The sequence below is a fragment of the Hemiscyllium ocellatum genome, chromosome 8, assembly GCF_020745735.1.
Source record: "Hemiscyllium ocellatum isolate sHemOce1 chromosome 8, sHemOce1.pat.X.cur, whole genome shotgun sequence".
NCBI classification, from domain to species: Eukaryota; Metazoa; Chordata; class Chondrichthyes; order Orectolobiformes; family Hemiscylliidae; genus Hemiscyllium; species Hemiscyllium ocellatum.
The window spans coordinates 41,280,948-41,303,273 of NC_083408.1; the positions used below are offsets into that span (position 1 = coordinate 41,280,948).

The 22,326-nt window shown below is 43.5% G+C and overlaps 1 protein-coding gene across 1 annotated transcript; it reads left to right on the forward strand.

Moving 5' to 3' along the window:
• The first annotated feature begins 9,468 nt into the window (after window positions 1–9,468).
• LOC132817841 (acyl-coenzyme A thioesterase 1-like) lies at window positions 9,469–21,420 on the forward strand. Its single transcript, XM_060828352.1, has 2 exons — window positions 9,469–9,981; window positions 21,353–21,420. The coding sequence occupies exons 1-2, from the start codon at window positions 9,513–9,515 to the stop codon at window positions 21,355–21,357; spliced, it is 474 nt and encodes a 157-aa protein (XP_060684335.1). The 5' UTR covers window positions 9,469–9,512; the 3' UTR covers window positions 21,358–21,420.
• Window positions 21,421–22,326: the final 906 nt, after the last annotated feature.

The following is a 22,326-nucleotide window of genomic DNA, read 5'->3' on the forward strand; positions in this document are numbered from 1 at the left end:
ACTGGGAAGATGATTTGCATTAATTTTGTGTTCTTTTTCCATTGTTCTTCCCTTTTTCCATTTTGGAGTTTACTTGCAACTTGAAAATATTTTTAACGTCAATTCCCATCTTTGTTATTGTGAAGAGGAAAAATAGCAAAATGCAAGTAATTAGGATGGAGACCATGTGACTAGCAACTATTGATTGTCTAGTTTGCAGCAAGAAGTGTGAAAGAGCTGTGAGGTCAATGGGTGGCGGGGTGGGGGCCCAATCCTGCAGTCAACTTACACTGTCAAGACCTTCCTTTCCCATGTTTCTCTAGCTTTGCCTTCCATTTGGAGAACAGAGGTCTTTTGCATTAATGGAGTCTGCTTCCTTCAAACTATGGGGAAAATTAAACTGATGATCTCTCATAACCTGTGGTTCACCTCCCAGGTGCCTATGATCGCATAGCAACATTCAGGATTATGCCCAATTCACTCTTTGCTATAACAATAGTTGATGAATTTTATATTCAGTCAGTCTGTGGATCCTGTAATAGATCTTGAAATAAACAAACTACTGGGCCATTAACCAGTTGAGGCTTGAAATAAGTATATTGATGTAGGGAAACACAGAACAATAACAGTGAGAGTTTGTGGATTTTCTTTAAAGTGAAGGCTGTGTTGTGACAATGAAAAGCCTCCAGATTTGAAGGAGTTTACAACATTGCCTGGAGGCAAAATGTTAATGTTCAGCACCGTGCATGGTAGTGGACGAGACTTGATTTTATTGGGAAGGAGGGGAGTAGGGGTAAAATCATAAGAGGCAAGAGTAAAGAATGGTGGTAGGGAACAGGTTTCTGTAGAGAGATAGGAGATGGGGATGTATTTTGTGAATGATGTTAAATGTATTTTAAAAAATGAAAATTAAATTTCAGTTTTGGTAAGAAGTAGCAAAGTATCCCATTAACACAGTATTGATATGGTGTACGTACAGCTCTGCACAAATATTTAGAACAATAGACAATAGGTGCAGGAGTAGGCCATTCTGCCCTTTGAGCCTGCACCACCATTCATTATGATCATGGCTGATCATCCTCAATCAGTATACTGTTCCTGCCTTATCCCCATAACCCTTGATTCCACTATCCTTGAGAGCTCTATCCAACTCTTTCTTAAATGAATCCAGAGACTGGGTCTCCACTGCCTTCTGGGACAGAGCATTCCACACAGCCACCACTCTCTGGGTGAAGAAGTTTCTCCTCATCTCTGTCCTGAATGGCCTACCCCTTATCTTTAAGCTGTGTCCTCTGGTTCGGGACTCACCCATCAGTGGAAACATGTTTCCTGCCTCCAGAGTGTCCAATCCTTTAATAATCTTATACATCTCAATCAGATCCCCTCTCAGTCTTCTAAACTCAAGGGTATACAAGCCCAGTCGCTCCAATCTTTCAACATAAGATAGTCCCGCCATTCCAGGAATTGACCTCGTGAACCTATGCTGCACTCCCTCAATAGCCAGAATGTCTTTCCTCAAATTTGGAGAACTGAACTGCACACAATATTCCAGGTGCAGTCTCACCAGGGCCCTGTACAGTGGCAGAAGAACGTCTTTGCTTCTATACTCAATCCCTCTTGTTAGGAAGGCCAGCATGCGATTAGCTTTCTTCACTACCTGCTGTACCTGCATGCTTACTTTCATTGACTGGTGTACAAAAACACCCAGATCTCTTTGTACTGCCCCTTTACCTAACTTGACTCCATTTAGGTAGTAATCTGCCTTCCCGTTCTGGCCACCAAAGTGGCTAACCATACATTTATCCACATTAAACTGCATCTGCCATGCATCTGTCCACTCACCTAACCTGTCCAGGTCACCCTGTAATCTCCTAATGTCCTTTTCATATTTCACCTTGCCACCCAGCTTTGTATCATCAGCAAATTTGCTAATGTTATGATTAATACCATCTTCTATATCAATATATATTGTAAAAAGCTGCGGTCCCAGCACTGATCCCTGTGGTACCCCACTGGTCACCGCCTGCCATTCTGAAAGGCACTACTCTTTGTTTCCTGTCAGCCAACCAATTTTCAATCCAAGTCAGTACTTTGCCCCCAATACCATGTGCCCTAATTTTGTTCACTCACCTCCTATGTGGGACTTTATCAAAAGCTTTTTGAAAGTCCAGGTACACTACATCCACAGGACCTCCCTTGTCCATCTTCAGAGTTACATCCTCAAAAAATTCCAGAAGATTAGTCAAGCACGATTTCCCCTTCATAAATCCATGCTGACTCTGTCCTATCCTGTTACTGCTATTCAGATGTGTCGTAATTTCATCCTTTATAATTGACTCCAGCATCTTTCCCACCACTGAGGTCAGACTAACTGGTTTAGAAATTCCTGCTTTCTCTCTCGCTCCTTACTTAAAAAGTGGTACAACATTAACCACCCTCCAATCCGGAGGAACTGATCCTGAATCTATCGAACTCTGGAAAATAATCACCAACGCTTCCACGATTTCCAGAGCCACCTCCTTCAGTACCCTGGGATGTAGACCATCAGGACCCGGGGATTTATCAGCCTTCAGACCTAACAGTCTCTCCAACACCAATTCCTGGCAAATATAAATTCCTAGCTTATCTCTCCACGCTTCAGGCTCTCTGCCTTTATCCTGGTGAAGGGCTTTTGCCCGAAACGTCGATTTCGCTGCTCCTTGGATGCTGCCTGAACTGCTGTGCTCTTCCAGCACCACTAATCCAGAATATAAATTCCCTTCAGTTCAGGTCCTTCAGCCACTGTTACCTCTGGGAGATTGCTTGTGTCTTCCCCAGTGAACACAGATCTGAAGTACCAATTCAACTCTTCTGCTGTTTCTTTGTTCCCTGTAATATATTCCCCTGTTTCTGTCAAGGGCCCAATTTTAGAATAAACCATTTTTTTCCCTTTCACATACGTAAAAAAGCTTTTACTATCCTTTATATTTTTGGCCAGTTTACCTTCGTACCTCATTTTTTCTCTGCATATTTCCTTCTTAGTAATCCTCTGTTGTTCTTTAAAAGCTTCCCAGTTCTCCATTTCCCTTTGTTATGTTATACTTTTTCTCTTTTGACTTTAAATGTTTCTTAACTTCCCTCGTCAGCCACGGTCACCCCTGCCTCCTCGTAAGATCTTTCTTCCTTTTTGGAATGAACTGATCCTGCATCTCCTGCATTATACTCAGAAATATCTGCCATTATTCCTCCACTGTCATCCCTGCTAAGGTATTGCACCATTAAACTTTGGCCACCTCCTTCCTCATAGCTCCATAGTTCCCTTTATTCAACTGAAATATTGTCACTACCGAACAAAGCAAATTTATAGCCCAGGAACAGGCTGTTCGGCCCTCCAAGCCTGAGCTGATCCAATTTTAATGTCTAAACCTGTCGTCCAATTCCTAAGTATCTGTATCCCTCTGCTCCCCACCTTATGCATCTGTCCAGACACATCTTAAATGAATCTACCGTACCTGCCTCTACCACCTCTGCTGGCAACGCATTCCAGACACCCACCATCCTCTGTGTAAAGTACTTGCCACACGTGTCCCCCTTAAACTTTTCACCTCTCACATTGAAAGCGTGACCTCTCCTTATTGAATCCTTCATCCTCGGAAAAAGCTTTATTTCTATCTACCCTGTCTATGTCCTTCATGATTTTGTAGACCTCAATCAGGTCGCCATTCAATCTCCTTTTTTCTAATGAAAACAGACCTAACCTACTCAACCTCTCTTTATATCTAGCACCTTCCATACCAGGCAACAAATCTCAAACCTTCTCTGCACCCTCTCCAAAGCGTCCACATCCTTTTGGTAATGCAGTAACCAGAACTGTACACAGTATTCTAAATGTGGCCGAACCAACATCATGCACAAATTTAACAAGACCTGCCAGCTTTTATACCCATCCAATGAAGGCAAGCATACCATGTGCCGCCTTGACTACTCTATCCTCCTGTGCAGCAACCTTCAGGGTACAATGGACCTGCACTCCCAGATCTCTCTGCTCATCAACTTTTCCCAAGGCTCTTCCATTCACTGTATAATTTGCCCAAGAATTAGACTTGCCAAAATGCATCACCTCACATTTGCCTGGATTGAACTCCATCTGCTACTTCTCTGCCCAACTCTCCAGTCTATCTATATTCTCCTGTATTCTTTGACAATCCCTTATGCTTTCTGCTATTCCACCAATCTTTGTGTCATCTGCAAACTTACTGATCAGACCAACAATGACCTCTTCAAGATCGTTTATGTATATCACAAACAACAGTGGCTCCAGCACTGATCCCTGTGGAACACCACTGGTCACCTTTTACCATTTCGAGAAACTCCTTTAAACTACTACTCTCTGCCTCTTTTTGCTCAACCAGTTCTTTATCCACCTAGTGAGAACACCCTGCACACAATGTAACTGCACTTTCTCTATTAGTTTACCATGGGGAACCTTATCAAACGCTTTACTAAAGTCCATATATATGACATCAACAACCCTTCTTTCATCTATCAACTTGGTCACTTCCTCAAAGAACTCTAAGTTGGTAAGGCACAATCTCCCCCACACAAAACCATGTTGCCTATCACTGATAAGTCTATTCTTTTCTAAATGTAAATAGATCCTATCGCTTAGTACCTTCTCCAGCAAGTTTCCCACCACTGACGTTAGGCTCACTGGTCTGTAGTTACTCGGAATATCCCTGCTACCCTTCTTGTGTAGGGGGACAAGATGAGTAACCCTCCAGTTCTCCGGCACCTCGACTGTGTTTAAGGGTGCCACAAAGATATCTGTCAGGGCCCCAGCTAAGATGTCAACGTGATCCAGACTAATCAAACTTCTATTTCTAATCTCAACATATATCATGTCCCTCTCCTCAGTGAACACTGATGCAGAGTAATCATTCAGAATCTCACCCATTCTCTCCAGTTTGACACACAGCCTTCCTTCATTATCCTTGAGTTACCCATTTGCTTCTTATATAAGAATAAAAGGCTGCTTAGCCCTTTAGCCCACTTGATTCCTTACTTAAGACTAGTCCTACTCTTCCAATTTTCCTCCAGGGCCCATTCTGTTCTTGGCTGCCTGGATCTTATGTACACTTCCCTTTTCCTCTTAGCTAGTTGTACTTACGAGCAATGATATAAACAGTGGAGTAAAAGGGACAGCAGCAATGTGAATACAGAACTGTCTGGAAAACAGGAAACAGTTTTTGCTAATAGATGTTCTTCAGGCTTGAAGATTTGTAGTGCCAGGCAAGAGTGTTGTGCCCCTGGCTTTTCCTGATATGTATGAAGGAACTAGATTGAATCATAGATACTCAACATTGTTGTGGTTCTGCTCGCCGAGCTGGAAGTTTTTGCTGCAAACGTTTGTTCCCTGGCTAGGGAACATCATCAGTGCTGTTGGAGCCTCGTGTGAAGCGCTGCTTTGATGTTTCTTCCGTATTTATATTGGTTTGTTCTTGCCGCTTCCGGGTGTCAGTTTCAGCTGCAGTGATTTGTATGTGGGGTCCAGGTCGATGTGTCTGTTGATGGATGTTCAACAGACACATCGACCTGGACCCCACATACAAATCACTGCAGCTGAAACTGACACCCGGAAGCGGCAAGAACAAACCAATATAAATACCGGAAGAAACATCAAAGCAGCGCTTCACACGAGGCTCCAACAGCACTGATGATGTTCCCTAGCCAGGGAACGAAACGTTTGCAGCAAAAACTTCCAGCTCGGCGAGCAGAACCACAACAACGGATACCCGAGCTACAAATCTTCAATCAGATTTTAAATACTCAACATAGAAACAGACCCTATGATCAAATTCATTCATACCAATGAGATATCCTAAACAAATCTAGTTACATTTGCCAGCATTTGGCCCATATCCTTCCAAACTCGTCCTATTCATATACCTATCCAGATGCCTTTTAAGTGTTGCAATTGTACCAGCCTCTACCATGTCCTCTGGCAGCTCATTCCTTAATGCACCATCCTCTACATGAAAACATTGTCCCTTAGGTCCCCTTTAAATCTCTCCCCTCTCACATTAAACCTATGCCCTCCAGTTTTGGACTCCCCACCCTGGAGAAAAGACTTTTTCTGTTAACCTTATCCGTGCTCCTTATGATTTTGTAAGCCTCTATAAGGTCACCCCTCAGCCTCCGATGCTCCAGGGAAAATAGCCCCAGCTTATTCAGCCTCTCCCTATAGCTCAAACCCTCCAATCCTGGCAACATCCTTGTAAATCTTTTCTGAACCCTTTCGAATTTCACAACATCCTTCCAATAGCAGATTGACCCCAGAATTGTATGCAGTATTCCTAAAGTGGCCAAACCAATCGTTTGTACCTCCCAACTTTTACATTCAATGCATTTCTTCACAATTCTATCAACCTCCAATTCCACTTTCAAGGAACTATGAATCTGCACTCCAAGGTCTCTGTTCCACAACACTCCCTAGCACCTTACCATTAAGTGTATTAGTCCTGCAAAGATTTGCTTTCCCAAAATGCAGCACCTCGCATTTATCTAAATTAAACTCCATCTGCCACTCCTTAGCCCATTGGCTCATTAGATTAAAATCCCATTGTGACCTGAGGTAATCTTATTTGCTATCCACTATGCATCCAATTTTGGTGTCATTTGCAAACTTACTAACCACACCTCCTATGTTCTCATCCAAATCATATATATAAAATGACAAAAAGCAATGGACCCAGCACTGATCCTTGTGACACACCACTGGTCACAGGCCTCCAGTCTGAAAAGCAACCCTCCACTACCACCCTCTGTCTTCTACTTTTGAGTTGGTTCTGTATTCAAATGGCTAGTTCTCCCTGTATTCCGTGTGATCTAACCTTGCTAACCAGTCTACCATGAAGAACCTTGTCAAACGCCTTACTGAAGTCCATGTAGATCAAGTCCACTGCTCTGCCCTCATCATTACTTCAAAAAACTCAATCAAGTTTGAGAGTCAAGATTTGAGTCAAGAGTGTGGTGCTGGAAAAGCACAGCTAGTCAGGCAGCATCCGAGGAATAGGAGAATCGATGTTTCGGGCATAAGCCCTTCATCAGGAATGAGCAGGTTAGCTCTTCACCAGGAATGCAGTCCTCTCTTTCTCCCTGTGAGACAAGATTTCACATGCACAAGGCCATGTTGACTATCCATAATCAGTCCTTACATATCCAAATACATGTAAATCCTGTCCCTCAGGATTCCCTCTAACAACTTCTCTTCCACCAATGTTAGGTTCAATGGTATATAGTTTCCTGGTTTTTTCCTTACCAGCCTCCAGTCTTCTGATACTTCACCTGTGGCTATCGATTATACAAGTATCTTAGCAAGGGGTCCAATAATCATTTCCCTAGCTTCCCAATGAGTTCTACGGTGCACCTGGTCAGGTCCTGGCGATTTATCCACTTTATATATTTTAAGACATCCAGCACCTCCATCTGTGTAATATGGATATTTTTTCAAGATGAAGCTATTTATTTCCCCACATTCTCTTTCTTTCATGTCCTTCTCTATGGTAAATACTGATGCAAAATACTCATTTAGTATCTCCCCCATCTCCTGCGGTTTTACACATAGTTGGCCCTGCTGATCTTTAAGGAGCCCTATTCTCTCCCTAGTTATCCTTTTGTCCTTAATGTATTTATAAAAATATTTTTGGATTCTTCTTAACCCTATTTGCCAAAGGCTCAGAAAAGATTTACAAGGATGTTGCCAGAGTTGGAGGATTTGAGCGAAAGGGAGAGGTTGAATAGGCTGGGGCTGTTTCCCATGGAGCATTGGAGGCTGAGGGGTTACCTTATAGAGGTTTGTAAAGTCATGAGGGGTGTGAATAGGATAAATAGACAAAGTCTCTTCCTTGGGGTGGATGGTCCAGAACTAGAGGACATCGGTTTAGGATGAGAGGGGGAAGGTATAAAAGAGACCAAGGGGCAACCTTTTCACACAAAAGGTGATATGTGTATGGAATGAGCTGCCAGAGGAAGTGGTGGAGGCTGGTACAATTGCAACATTCAAAAGGCACCTGGATGAGTATATTAATGGGAAGGGTTTGGAGGGATATGGGCTGGGTGCTAGCAGGTGGGACTATACTGGGTTAGGATCTGGTCAGCATGGATGAGTTGGGCCAGAGGGTCTGTTTCCGTGCTGTACATCTCTATGACTCTATCTCATGTCCCCTTTTTGCCCTCCTGAATTCCCCAAATCTCTACTGTCTTTATACTCTAAGGAACCGCTCAATTTCTGCTGTCTTTACCTGACATGTGCTTCTTTCTTATTCTTGGCCAAAATCTTAAATTCTGTAGCCATCCAGCATTCCCTACATCTACCAGCCTTGCTTTTCACCCTAACAGGAACATAATCTCTCTGGATTCTCCATCTCATTTTTGAAGCCTTCCCATTTTCCAGCCATCCCTTTATCTGTGTGTCCCTGTTTGCTATGACCTGCCTGTGCTGCTCACAAACCAGAGCTTTTCATTTTTTTACAAAAAAACAAATATATTCCTCAAACTAGGGGGGCTGTGGGGTGGGGAAGAAGACAAAGAAACTCTCCTCCTCAGAGCCAACAGGAGTATACTGACTATAGCACCAACCAGTGCCTTAGACTGAGGGGATTCTAAACCTCACCACTTCCTCTGGCAACATCCTTGTAAATCTTTTCTGAACCTTTGGCAAATAGAGTTAAGGAGAATCCAAAAAGGTTTTTACAAATACATTAAGGACAAAAGGTAACTAGGGAGAGAATAGGGCCCCTTAAAAATCAGCAGGCCACCAATGTGTGGAATGGCAGAAGATGGGGGAGATACTAAATGAATATTTTGCATCACTGTTTACCATGGAGAAGGACATAGAAAAAAGAGAACTTGGGAAAATAAATAGCTTCATCTTGAAAAAATGTCCATATTACAGAGGTGGAGGTGCTGGATGTCTTAAAATATATAAGGTGGGTAAATCTCCGGGACCTGATCAGGTTTGCCCTAGAACTTGTTGGGAAGCGAGGGAAATGATTTTTGGACCCCTTGGTAAGGTACTTGTACAATCGATAGCCACAGGTTATTTTTTTTGCAGGTGTGAGAAGACACAGTGAAAGTCAACAGGTGTACCAGAGCTGTGCTTAGGAACATATGGCACCAAAAGAAATCAACGCAGTTCTGATGGGCTGAATGGCCTGTGGCTTGGACAATGAAGCAGATCAGAGCACCCCCCCCCCCCCCTCCATTCCCGGCAGGTTTCCAGCTACCTCCGCCGGGCTGTGTCCCTGACCCTGTCCCAGTCCCTGTCTCCGAGTAAAAAATGAGGTCTGCAGATGCTGGAGATCACAGCTGCAAATGTGTTGCTGGTCAAAGCACAGCAGGTTAGGCAGCATCTCTATTCCTGAGATGCTGCCTAACCTGCTGTGCTTTGACCAGCAACACATTTGCAGCACCAGTCCCTGTCTCCCCGGGCCGGTCTCCCTCTCCCCCTGTCTCCCCGGGCCGGTCTCCCTCTCCCCCTGTCTCCCCGGGCCGCTATGTCCGTCTCCATCCAGCTCCAGCCCAGCCCCCGGTGCCTGTTCGATGAGCCGCTCGAGGTGAGAGTGAGCGGCCTCTCCCCGCTCCAACAGGTCACCCTCAAGGCTTGGCTCCGCGACGACAAGGAGCAGCTTTTCCATTCGGCCGCTTTCTACACGGCGGACCCCCGCGGGCAGCTCGACCTGGCTCACTCCCCCTCCCTGGGGGGACACTACACCGGCGTCCAGCCCATGGGCCTCTTCTGGTCGCTCAGCCCCGTCACCCCGTTCACTCGCCTGGTCAAGAGGGACGTCGCCACTTCTCCCCTGTCCGTCCACATCGAGATCTTTGAGGGACACTGGAGCCTCGGGCAGCTCCCAGCACAGCCTCTGGCCACCGCCATCAATCAGCGCTGGTTCATGAAGGAAGGGCTGCTCAGGATCCCAGTCAGAGAAGGCAGGATCCGAGGGACACTCTTCATCCCACCCGGTGAGGCAGTAGATCCTGTGTAGCCCCCTCCTCCCAGATTTGAGGCTAATGTCGTTTGTATCTGTACAGATCTGTCGAAGGTTGTTTACTTGGATTGATGTGGTTTTTTGTTGTGTAATCTTGTTTGTTTCTTCACAGAAAGTGAGCTCAATCGAAGTTACTGTTTTACACAGAACTGGGTTTTATATTCATGTTTGGTATTGATTGTTCAGCTTGATACACTGCCCTCTGTGGATGAGGATTCATTAAATTGTGTGGGACTCTGGACTTAGCAGTAAGGAGAAACACGTTGATTTAGTGCTTGGATCTGTGTTCATAGGACAGTGATGTTGGTCATTTAGAGTCCTCGAGTCCTTCAGCATGGAGACAGGCCATTTGGCCCAAACTGGTCCAACGTGCTGACCAAAACATCGGCTCACATTAACCCAATTTCCCTGCACTGAGTCCATGACTTTCTAATCCTTTCCTATCCATGTATTTGTCCAAATGTCTTTTAAATATTGTTGATGTACCCATCTCAAACACTTGTACTGGCAGTTCATTCCAGATGTGTACTACTCTTTCTAAAAACAAAAGTTGCTTCTCAGGGTCTTTTTTATTCTTTCCCCTCGTACCTAAAACTGATGCCCTCTAGCCCTTGACTCTGGGAAAAAGTCTGAATGCGTTTACCATATCCATGCCTCTCATGATCTTATATACCTCTATAAGATCCTCCCTCAGTCCCTTCAGCTTGAAAGAAAATCATCCTAGCTTGTCCAATCTCTTCCCAGAACTTGGCATGGTGGCTCAGTGGTTAGCATTGCTGCCTCACAGCACCAGAGACCTGTGTGGAATGTGTACATTCTCCCCGTGTCTGGGTGGGTTTCCACCAGGTGCTCCAGTTTCCTCCCACAGTCCAAAGATGTGCAGGATAGGTGAATTGGCTGTGCTAAATTGCCCATAAAATTAGATGCATTAGTCAGAGGAAAATGGGTCTGGGTGGGTTACTCTTTCGAAGGGTTGTTGTGGACGACTTGTCCAAATGGCCTGTTTCCACACTATAGGGAATCTAACCTTAAAAAAACTCAGATCGTTGAATCCAGGCAATATCCTTGTAAATTTCTTTTGCACTCTTTCTCGTTTAATAAAGGCTTCCTGTAACAAGGTGACCAAAACTGAACACAATACTCCAACTGCGGCCTCACCAACATCTTGTATAATTACAACATAATTTCCCAGTGACCTGACTGATGGAGAGTACCAAAAGCTGCCTTCACTGCCCTGTCTATGTGTGACTCCACTTTCAGAGAATCGAGCACCTGAACTCCAAGGACCCTCTGTTCGACTACATTCCTTAAGGCTCTACCATTCATCATGAAACTCCTACCTTGATTTGAATTTCCAAAATGCAAAATCTCACACTTATCTGTGTTAAACTCCATTTGCCATTTCTTGGCCCACTTCCCCAGCTGATCAAGGTCCTGCTGCAATTTCTGATAACCTTTCTCACTATCCACAATACCAGCTATTTTAGTGTCATCAGCAAACAAGCATCCTTTGTACATTCTCGTCCAAATTATTGATATAGCTAACAAACTGTGAGAAACAAACTCACATATTAATAAATTTCAGTCCGAGTCAAATTCTGAAGCAGTGAATTTTATTGATACGTACTTGCAAGAACGGGTGCCTAATGAATAAGCACACCGATCTGAGGGTTACATTCTGATTTATGCTGTTCAGCTGCATCTCTCGGTCCTCCCCTTTCACCTCATAGGCTACACGCTACAGTAAAAGTAACCAATCACAAGCTCTAGCTTCGCTCCATCTTTGTCTAGTTTCTCTCCGCCTCTGTTTACTTCTCCCATTACTCTAAGCCTGTTGCCCCTTACTCTTATTTATCTCATTCCTTATATATGACTATCCTGGCATAGTTTGCTGTCTTTGTGCGATCATCCTGCCAAACTAAATTCCATACGTTGGCCACATCCCTCCTGAGACTGGCACACTATTCTCCTGTTACTGGTACATCCCGCTACACGGTCACTCTGCCCTATTAGTCATAGATAATTCTACCTGTTTTTGCTTCTTATGTTTTCCTATGCCTGGTACATCCTGCTACACAGTTGCTCTGCCCTATTAGTCATAGATAATTCTATCTGTTTTCGCTTCTCACTGTTTAGTATTTGCATGCGCAGCCTAATTTTATAATGTAAACTTTTGCAGAAACACCTGTTCCCTTATTCTGCACAATTTTAACCCTATACCTCACAATCCACCCTTTTTCTTTTTGGCTACTAAATGTTGTCTTCTGCATTTGTCTCATATGTTGCCTTCCAGTTCGCAAGCATCATCCCTGAGACTTCATTTATAGTGGCTAATTCCTTAAAATCACCCATCCCCTCATTGTTCAAGAGGTTGAGTTCCTCTGCCTGATTACCTTTTGGAGGCATTTGTTTTGCCAAGGCCGTCTCAATTAGCCGCTGGGTTAACCCTCCTACACAAGGTATGATACAACAGTCAATTGCTGTCAGTACCCCTGCTACCACTATCAGGGAGGTGAGGATAGAGCTTTCCACTTCCCAAACCATGATTCTAACCATCCTGTGAGTGATGTGTCCACTCCTGCGTTCTCAGCCAATTCTTCCGCCAAGGTGGTCAATCCTTGCAAGGCATGAGAGATTGACCCATTAGGTGCTGTATTATTTGGAATAAAGGGAAAACAGCTACCCCCTAACATCACATACACCCCCTTTTTCAGCTAGTCTGTTTTCCCAGGCCATTCTGCTGGTTGCATCAAGTTGCTCAGAAATACCTTTGACTGCATCTCTAGTGTAATTGATGAATCTTTGCTGGATGTTAAAAAATAGTTTATCCAATCCACATTCTTATTGACCGTTACCCACCAAAATAGGGCCAATTCAAAACCTGCTGCAATCTGGTTGCGGGCCTGGAACTCATCAGGGACCCCTCTAAGAACTCCCATACAGTCGAGATAAATCCTATCATCAAAGGAAGTAGCTAGTAACGACCTTTTACTCCTCCCATTCTTTGTTACTACCACCTTCTCCTCAAATGCCAAGGTGAATGGGATTGCCAATTGCACAATTGCACATATCTCTCTCTAGTCAGGAGGAAGGGGAGGTCGCAATATTCTGCCTCCACAGTACCACCAGAGATCCGCCCGGGGATCCCTGAGTGCTGAGTAGTTCCGTCCTTTGTCCGTTTTGGTGTCATTCTGAGTTTCTGTACATAACCTCAGCTCCCCCAAGTCTCTGGACTGATTTGACCCTGTCGGCTTGTACATGATGTGTGATTCCGACCATGGTCAAAAATGAGGGGAGCTTTCAATTCTGTCTTCTCCAAGGGAGGGAACATTAGAGATAGGGATATACAATTCCTATCATTCCATGCAGTCTTATCCTGATACAGGGCTATCATACATTCCATGCCCTTCCTGTTTTGGTTCCATCCAAGTGGAAAGGGGGCTATGTGGGCAATGGACTATCGGAGGCACATGCATAGCAATTGCTTTTATTCAGAGTTTTAACAGTGTACTTTACCCATTCAACCCAGGCATTTGCATCCCCGTATCCAGTTTCTATTTCAATGGTCTGCTTCAAGTCCTTCACCTCTTTAATTTTTACCACCTTTGGGTCGTTGGGAGGGGCAAAAGGATGAATCTTATTATCAAGTTGTTTGGCTCGTTTTCTGTTTCCTACGGCTATTCAGAAACAGCAGCCCAAAAAACACTTCCCAATGGCAGCCATTACTATCTTTTAATCGTTACTAAGGAGTTGAGACCTGATTTTACGGGGAAAGGAGTCTTCAGAGGAGGTATTTTTAATGGTGAGATATATCGGGTGGCACTTTCTGTCAGGACAGTCTAAGGCTGGGCGAATGGGGTCTCTATGGATAATGATGCCAGGTGGTGGTTTTTGCTAACCATACCTTGTGTCCGGTAGGGTCTTAAGAAGGATTTCGGAGGAAATATACTCCCTATGATACTTTACATCTGTGCATTCTACTAGACTGCAGCGTCGACTTCTATTACTTGCGGATATTCAGACTCAGGGACCGTTAATAACAAATATGGCGATGACAGCATCGCTTGACAAAATCCCAATACTAAGTAGGCTAATATGGTAACCCTAAGCGTCCCCAGCTATCCTATAATAGTATAATAGTATTGAAGGACCAAGAGATTTAACATGCAATACAATATACAGATATCAAAAAGAAACTATCCTGCGTCTGCATAAAAATCAGTTACTTAAAGTCTTTTGAGTCTGATTTCAGTGGTTCTTCTGTTGATTCGGCTGTCCAGACTTCTTTTTTGCTGAAAATGTGTTGCTGGTTAAAGCACAGCAGGTCAGGCAGCATCCAAGGAACAGGAAATTCGACTTTTCGGGCCGGAGCCCTTCATCAGCCTTTTCCTGATGAAGGGCTCCGGCCCGAAACGTCGAATTTCCTGTTCCTTGGATGCTGCCTGACCTGCTGTGCTTTAACCAGCAACACATTTTCAGCTCTGATCTCCAGCATCTGCAGACCTCACTTTTTACTTGCAGACTTCTTTCTTAACTGGGGATTCCATCGGTCCTTTAATCCTGGTGTAGTGAGTCCAGCCTTTCTCCGCCATGCTATCGCTGTTTCAGTCGTCAAAAGAGCCTGGTACGGTCCCTCCCAATCTGGTTGCAATTTAGTTTCTGTCCATGACTTAATTAGGACCCAATCTCTCAGCCGGATGGGATGAACGGCGAATTCAAGGGGCAGAGTCTGTGCCAGTAACCCTTGTCTGCTAAGAAAAGACAAAGAGGAGGACAAGCCCAGTGTATACTTCTTTAAGAACAGATCTTTAGTCTCCAGGGTGGGCAGTTCCCCTTTTGTTCCCAGATAGGGCAGGCCAAACGATATCTCATAAGGGGACAGCCCCAAATCTTTCCTTGGGTCCGTTTGCACCCACAAAAGAGCTATAGGTAAGCACTTGGTCCAAGGGAGTCTGGCTTCTACTACTAATTTAGATAACTGCTTCTTGAATGTCTGGTTCATTCTCTCAACCTTTCCTGATGAAGGTGGGTGCCAAGGGGAGTGGAACTCCCAGGAGATACTGAATCCCTTCATTACTCCCTGGAGTACTCTGGAAGTAAAATGAGTTCCCTGATCCGAACCTATACATTCCATTATCCTGTATCTGGGAATGATGTGTTCAAATATTATCTTGGACACCCCACTTGTGGTGGCAGTGGCTAAAGGATACGCCTCCACCCATCCAGGTCGATGATCAACCATTACCAATATATACCTCAGTCTTCCCACTCGGGGTAATTCGATATAATCTACCTGAATGCTCTGAAATGGTTGGATCCCAGGTTCTCTCCCTCCTGGGACTTGTTTCCTCAATATCATCTTGTTGATTTTATTGCATGTTACACATCCCTCACATATCTGTTTGGCTATCGTATAGATCCCCTTGCATCCATATTTCCTTAAAGACCAAATCACACATTGCTTGCACTCCCCAGTGACTCCTGGTGTAAGACAGCCATAATTTCTCGCATCATCTTAAATTAAATCATGTTAAATTTCCATAATAGAAATCAGATTCAAAACAGTCCCGGATCTCAAGCTCCAGGGAACAAAGCACAAACATTCAATCACCAACAAATAAATGTGCATTCAAACCAAATCACAAAGGGTTAAACTTTCTACTAGCTGTACAGCTCTTCTCTCTCTCTGTCTCTCTCTCTCTCACACATGCACACACACCGTATCTCACAGACACTTTTTGAGCTTCCTGCAACAACAAGTCTAGAGGCTTCTCGCTCCACCCCTCTATCTTTTGAAATTTTTTTTTGGATGTAACACCCTGCTTGTTGGGGTCTCCACCTCTGTTCTTGTCCCTGTTGACTGGACCCTACGAAAGATCCTCCTCGTCCTCAACCCCTTCCTCTATGTTCTACGTGCTGCCGCCCTCCACTCCAGTTGCTAGTCACTGATTCGATTCTTTTCTTTGACTACTTTGTCAACCGTGGCTACCATCATTTTTGCCTTCTGCTTTTGCTTCTCGTCCTCCTTCTTTACAAACTCTTTCTGTGCATCTCTTAACAATTCATCAAGTGATTTCTCACTCCACCATCTACTCTCCGGAATTTGTTTTTGATATCTGGCCATGATTTAGTTACAAAGTGTACCCTCAGTAGCCCTTCAGCTACCAGCCCTTCCAACACTAAGCATAATCTGATCCCTCCTGACTGAAAGGCTGTTTTCTGTTGACATATAAATTCAAATATTTACAAATACAGTCTTCATCCAACCCGTACTTTGGCCAGAAGACGGCAGGACGAAGAATGGATTCCTTAGTCCATACAAAGCAACAATATTTTATCATCTTTTTGCTATCTCTTCCCCTTGTGCAAGTATTATTTTTCCAATTCCACAACATCCTGCCCAAAGGACTTTCTGGAGGTATGTTGTCAGGGACCCCGCCTCCATTTCCATTTTTCTTTCGGAGACTTATACTTTACCCTAGGCACAGCCCATATTGAGTTCTTTCGTTAGACACTTATTAACTACTAGAACTCAATCCCAGCCACCAAGGCAGTACTTAAAAGTCAATTTCCCTACCTTTGTCCATGCACAGAGTTGCCTGGCTCCCTGTGCCTACTTATTTTCGCCTGGTTCAGACTGAGATCCGATGAGAGTCTATCAGTCAACCAGAAGGGGAAACCCACCGGTGAGGAACACAGGACTGTTCTAAAAGGAACGGGATGCATCTTCCCAGCCATCGAAGATGTCTACCCCACTGGTGATGATGGATATCCTGGACAGGAGCTCCCAAATTTGTGAGTAACAAAACTCACATATTAATAAATTTCAGTCCGAGTCAAATTCTGAAACAGTGAATTTTATTGATAGGTACTTGCAAGAATGGGTGCCTAATGAATAAGCACACCGATCTGAGGGTTACATTCTGATTTATGCTGTTCAGCTGCATCTCTCGGTCCTCCCCTTTTACCCCATAGGCAATGCGCTACAGTAAAAGTAACCAATCTCAAGCTCTAACTTTGCTTGAGCATTGAGCTAGTCTCTTAGCAAACCATGGATTTGTTACATTGGGTTTTGCATTTTTGGATTTGATGACCTTCCAAAAGATTATTTGAATCTTTATCTGGAATATTTCGAAGAAGCTGTGAACGTCTTGAGAAGGCATCCAAAGATAAAATGCTTTAAATCTATTTAGAAAATGGTTTTACAAAGTTTGTGAACGTGAAGACCTTTTTTATGATGCAGACATGAGGCATCCAATTCAACCCCCCTCACCATTGCAGTCAAATTCTCCAGGGGCAAACATACAAGGTAACTCCTTAAACCAAATTCCAGGATTTTCCTTAAAATTCCTGAAGGTATCAAACAAAGCTGGGGAGGCTGTAGTGACTGCAATTAACCATTTAGAGTCTCAGCAAGTTATAGAAACTAATGCCTCTTTTAGAAGGAATATTCACGATATAGTTTGGAAACCTGTATTTCAAGATCCTATACATTCTGTGAAATCTTGAGGCACTGGAGAGGGTGCCACAAGGTTTACTAGGATGAGCATAACTTCTGTCACGATAATCTGAACTGGCTGGAAAACTGTTTTTGAGAAAGAGACCGATAGGTGACCTGACAGAGATCTTTAATATAATGGAAAAGCTTAATAGGGTGAATGTAGAGAATATTCCCACCTGTGAGGGAGACCAGAACTAGGGGAAACATACTTCATCTTAAGAGTAGCTAGAATGTTGAAATCACTCCCACAGGACTTGTTGGGGTGACTAGCATTTGAAAGGAAGCTCGTTAAATGTATGAGGTTGAACAGAAGAGCAGGGTATGAAGAAGAATGGAAGAAGACTCGAATATTGAAAGAGTTCAGAAAATAATTACAAGGTTGTTGCCGGGATTGGAGGGTTTGAGCTTTGGCAAAGACAGAATAGGCTGGGGCTGTTTTCCCTGTACTGTTGGAGGCTCTGGGGCGACCTTATAAAGGTTTATAAAATCATGAGGGGCATGGATAGGATGAATAGTGAAGGTCCTTTTCCCAGGGTAGGGGAGTCCAAAACTAGAGGGCATTGGTTTAAGGTGAGAGGGGAAAGATTTTAAAAAGGGTCCTGAAGGGCAACCTTCTCACACAGAGGGTGGTACAGAGAGAGTTGCCAGAAGAAGTGGAGTCTGGTACAATTATGACATTTAAAATGTATCTAGATGAGTCCATGAATAGAAAGGGTTTAGAGGGATATGGGCTAAATGCTGGCAAATAGGTCTGGATTGATGAGGGTGAAACAGAAGAGGAGGGTGTGATAAAGAATGGAAGAAGACTCAAACATATTGAGAGAGTTCAGAAAAGAATTAGAAAGTGGTGCCAGGATTGGAGGGCCTGAGCTTTGGGAGATACTGAATAGGCTGGGGTTATTTTCCCTTCACTGATGAAGGCTGAGGAGTGACTTTATAAAGGTTTGTAAAATCATGAGGGGCTTGCAAACTGTGAATAGCTAAGGTCTTTTTCCAAGGGTAGGGGAATCCAAACCTAGAGGGCACTAATTTAAGGTGAGAGGGGAAAGATATAAAAGGAACCAAAAAGGCACCTTTTTCACACAGAGAATGGTGCGTGTATGGAATGAGTTGCGCAAGGAAGTGGTGGAGTCTGGTACAATTAAAACATATAAAAGGCATCTGGATGGATATATGAATAGGCAGCATTTAGATGAATGTGGGTCAAAAGCTGGCAAATGGGGCTAGATTAATTTAGGATATTTGGTCGGCATGGATGGGGAGGACTGAAGGGTCTGTTTTCGTACTGTACGTTTTTATGACTCTCATTTGGCATTAATCAGTGAATAAATGGCTTGTACATGCGATGTAAATATCATGTACACTAATTTGCTGCTTTTGTCATTATTGTATATTTTATTCTGATGCAGATTGAGATGCTTCCTCCTTCAGAGTCACCGGAGTCAACATTAACTCTCTTTTCTCTCCACAGTTGCTGAATTTCTCCAATTTCTGCTTTCGTTTCAGATCTTCACCATGTGCAATTCTTTTTCTGGTTTTGTTTAATCTATAAAGTCATGAGGGGCATGGATAGAGTAAATAGACAAGGTACTTGCCCTGGGTTGGGGGAGCTCAGAACTAGAGGGTATAGTGAGAAGGGAAAGATTTAAAAGGATCCTAAGGGGCAGCTTTTTCATGCAGATGGTGGTGTGTATATGGAATGAGCTGCCAGAGGAAGTGATGGAGGCTGGTACAATTGCAGCATTTAAAAGCCATCTGAATAGGAAAGGTTTAGAGAGATATGGGCCAAGTGCTGGTAAATGGGACTAGATTAATTTAGGATATTTGGTTGGCGTGGACAAGTTGGACCAAAGGGTCTGTTTCCGTGTTGTACACCTCTCTGACTCTGACTCTAGTAAAAGCATATACAGTACAGGTGTGGAATTAGAGTCATAGAGATGTACAGCATGGAAACAGATCCTTCGGCCCAACCCGTCCATGCCGACCAGATATCCCAACACAGTCTGGTCCCACCTGCCAGCACCTGGCTCATATCCCTCCAAACTCTTCCTATTCATATACCCATCCAGATGCCTTTTAAATGTTGCAGTTGTACTAGCCTCCACCACTTCATCTGGCAGCTCATTTCATACATGTACCACCCTCTGTGTGAAAAAAACTGGCCCTTAGGTCTCTTTTATGTCTTTCCCTTCTCATCCTAAACTTATGCCCACTAGTTCTGGACTCCTCCACCTCAGGGAAAAGACTTTGTTATTCTATCCATGCCCCTCATAATTTTGTAAACCTCTATAACGTCACCCCTCAGCCTCTGACGCTCCAGGGAAAACAGCCACAGCCTGTTCAGCCCCTCCCAATAGCTCAAATCCTCCAACACCGGCAACATCCTTGTAAATCTTTTCTGAACTCCTTCAAGTTTCACAACATCTTTCCATGAGAAAAGGAGACCAGAATTGCATGCAATATTCCAACAGTGGTCTAACTAATGTCCTGTAGAGCTGCAATATGACCTCCCAACTGCTGTACTCAATACTCTGACCAATAAAGGAAAGCATACCAAACACCTTCTTCACTATCCTATCTACCTGTGACTCCACTTTCAAGAAGTTATGAACCTGCACTCCAAGGTCTCTTTGTTCGGCAACACTCCCTAGGACCTTACCATTAAGTGTATAAGTCCTGCTAAGATTTCTTTCCCAAAATGCAGCACCTCGCATTTATCTGAATTAAACTCCATCTGCCACTTCTCGGCCCATTGGCCTGTCTGATCAAGATCCCATTATAATCTAGGTAACCTTCTTCACTGTCCACTACACCTCCAATTTTGGTGTCATCTCCAAACTTACTAAGTATACCTCTTATGCTCACATCCAAGTCATTAATATAAGTGATGAAAAGTAGTGGACCCAGCACCGACCCTTGTGCTCACTGGTCTATTGTTCCCTGGCTTGTCCTTACCACCTTTCTTAAACAGAGGCACCATGTTAGCCAATCTCCAGTCTTCTGGCACTTCAACTGTGGCTGTCGATGATACCGACATCTCAGGAAGAGGCCCAGCAAACACTTCCCTAGCTTCCCACAGAGTTCTAGGGTACACCCGATCAGGTCCTTGGGATTTATCCACCTTTATGCATTTCAAGACATCCAGCACTTCCTCCTCTGGAATATGAACATTTTTCCCTACATTCTATATCTTCCATGTCCTTTTCCACAGAAAATACTGACGCAAAATACTCGCTTAGTATCTCCCCATCTCCTGCAGCTCCACCAAAGGCTGCCTTGCTGATCTTTGATGGGCTCTATTCGCTCCCTAGTTACCCTTTTGTCCTTAATGTATTTGTAAAAACCTTTTGGATTCTCCTCAATTCTATTTGCCAAAGCTATCTTTTGTCCCATTTTTGCCCTCCTGATTTCCCTCTTACTTCGACTGCTTTTAAACTCTTCTAAGGATTCACTCGATCTATCCTTTCTATAGCTGACATATGCTTCCTTCTTTTTCTTAACTAAACCCTCAATTTCTTCAGTCATCCAACATTCCCTATATCTACCAGTCTTTCATTTCACCCTAACAGGAATATACCTTCTCTGGACTCTCATTACCTCATTTCTGAAGGTTTCCAATTTTCCAGCCGCCCTCTTTACCTGTGAACATCTGCCCCCTATCAGCTTTTGGAAGTTCTTGCCTAATACTGTCAAAATTGGTTTTCCTCCAATTTAGAACTTCAACTTTTAGATCTGGTCTATCCTTTTCCATCACTATTTTAAATCTAATTGAATTATGGTCGCCGGCCCCGAAGTGCTCCCCCACTGACACCTAATTTGTTAATTGTTTGCCATCATTTCTCAGGTTGAGGGTCCTGGAGTTGGAGCAATAGGAATTTCAAAAGGAGGAGATCTAGTTCTCTCGATGACCACGTTTTTGCCACATGTGATAGCAGCAGTTAGTATCGGTGGATGCAATGCAAATACATTGGGGAAACTGCACTACAAAGGCATCACTCTTCCTGGTTTTGGTATTAATTTAGAAAAAGACAAATTTTCAGAATCTAAGTTGATCGATGTCTCTGAGGTGACAAATAACCCAATGGAGGAAGAAAACAAAGATTGTATTATCCCAATAAAAAAGGCTGAGGGCCATTTTTTGTTTGTGGTTGGAGAAGATGACAAGAATTGGAGAACTCCATTCCATGCTCAGCAGGCTGTTAAAAAACTGAAAGAAAATGGCAAAGAGAATTATGCACTTATTACTTATCCTGAGGCTGGCCATCTCTTGGAGCCCTCATATTTTCCATTTTGCTACGCTTCTTTTCATCGGTTGGTGGGACAGCCTGTGGTATGGGGAGGGAAAATGAAATCACATGCACTGGCACAGATAGATCTGTGGCCAAGGATGCAGGCATTTCTACGAAAACATCTCGAACATCAGAGCAAGTTGTAAAAATATTTAGTATTGACTTCACTTAATTAGTGAAAAGTTCCATTCTTCCCAGATTTACCTTAATCCATGTTAATTTATCATTAACTCGCATAACAGTTTTCTCCGAATTTGTAGATAATTCTAATTTTCCCTAAATTTAAATGTGTAAAATCTTGTTTTGCTATGCCGAAACTTGTAACTTGTCACTTATCTTGCTCTGAATCTCTTATCACTTTCAGCTGTCAGTTACATTTTAACAAATTTGAGCAATATTTTAACTGGATGAAACATTTTCTTTTAAATGTGAAGCTTTCAGCAAGATTGTCACTATTTTTGGATTGTTTCAGGATGAGTTGAATTCACTATTCGTATTTAAGATTTTGGAGCTAACATTGTGTGACTGG

Coding starts and splice junctions, on each gene's coding strand:
- LOC132817841 (XM_060828352.1), top strand. CDS start 9,513: ATGTCCGTCTCCATCCAGCTCCAGCCCAGCCCCCGGTGCCTGTTCGAT.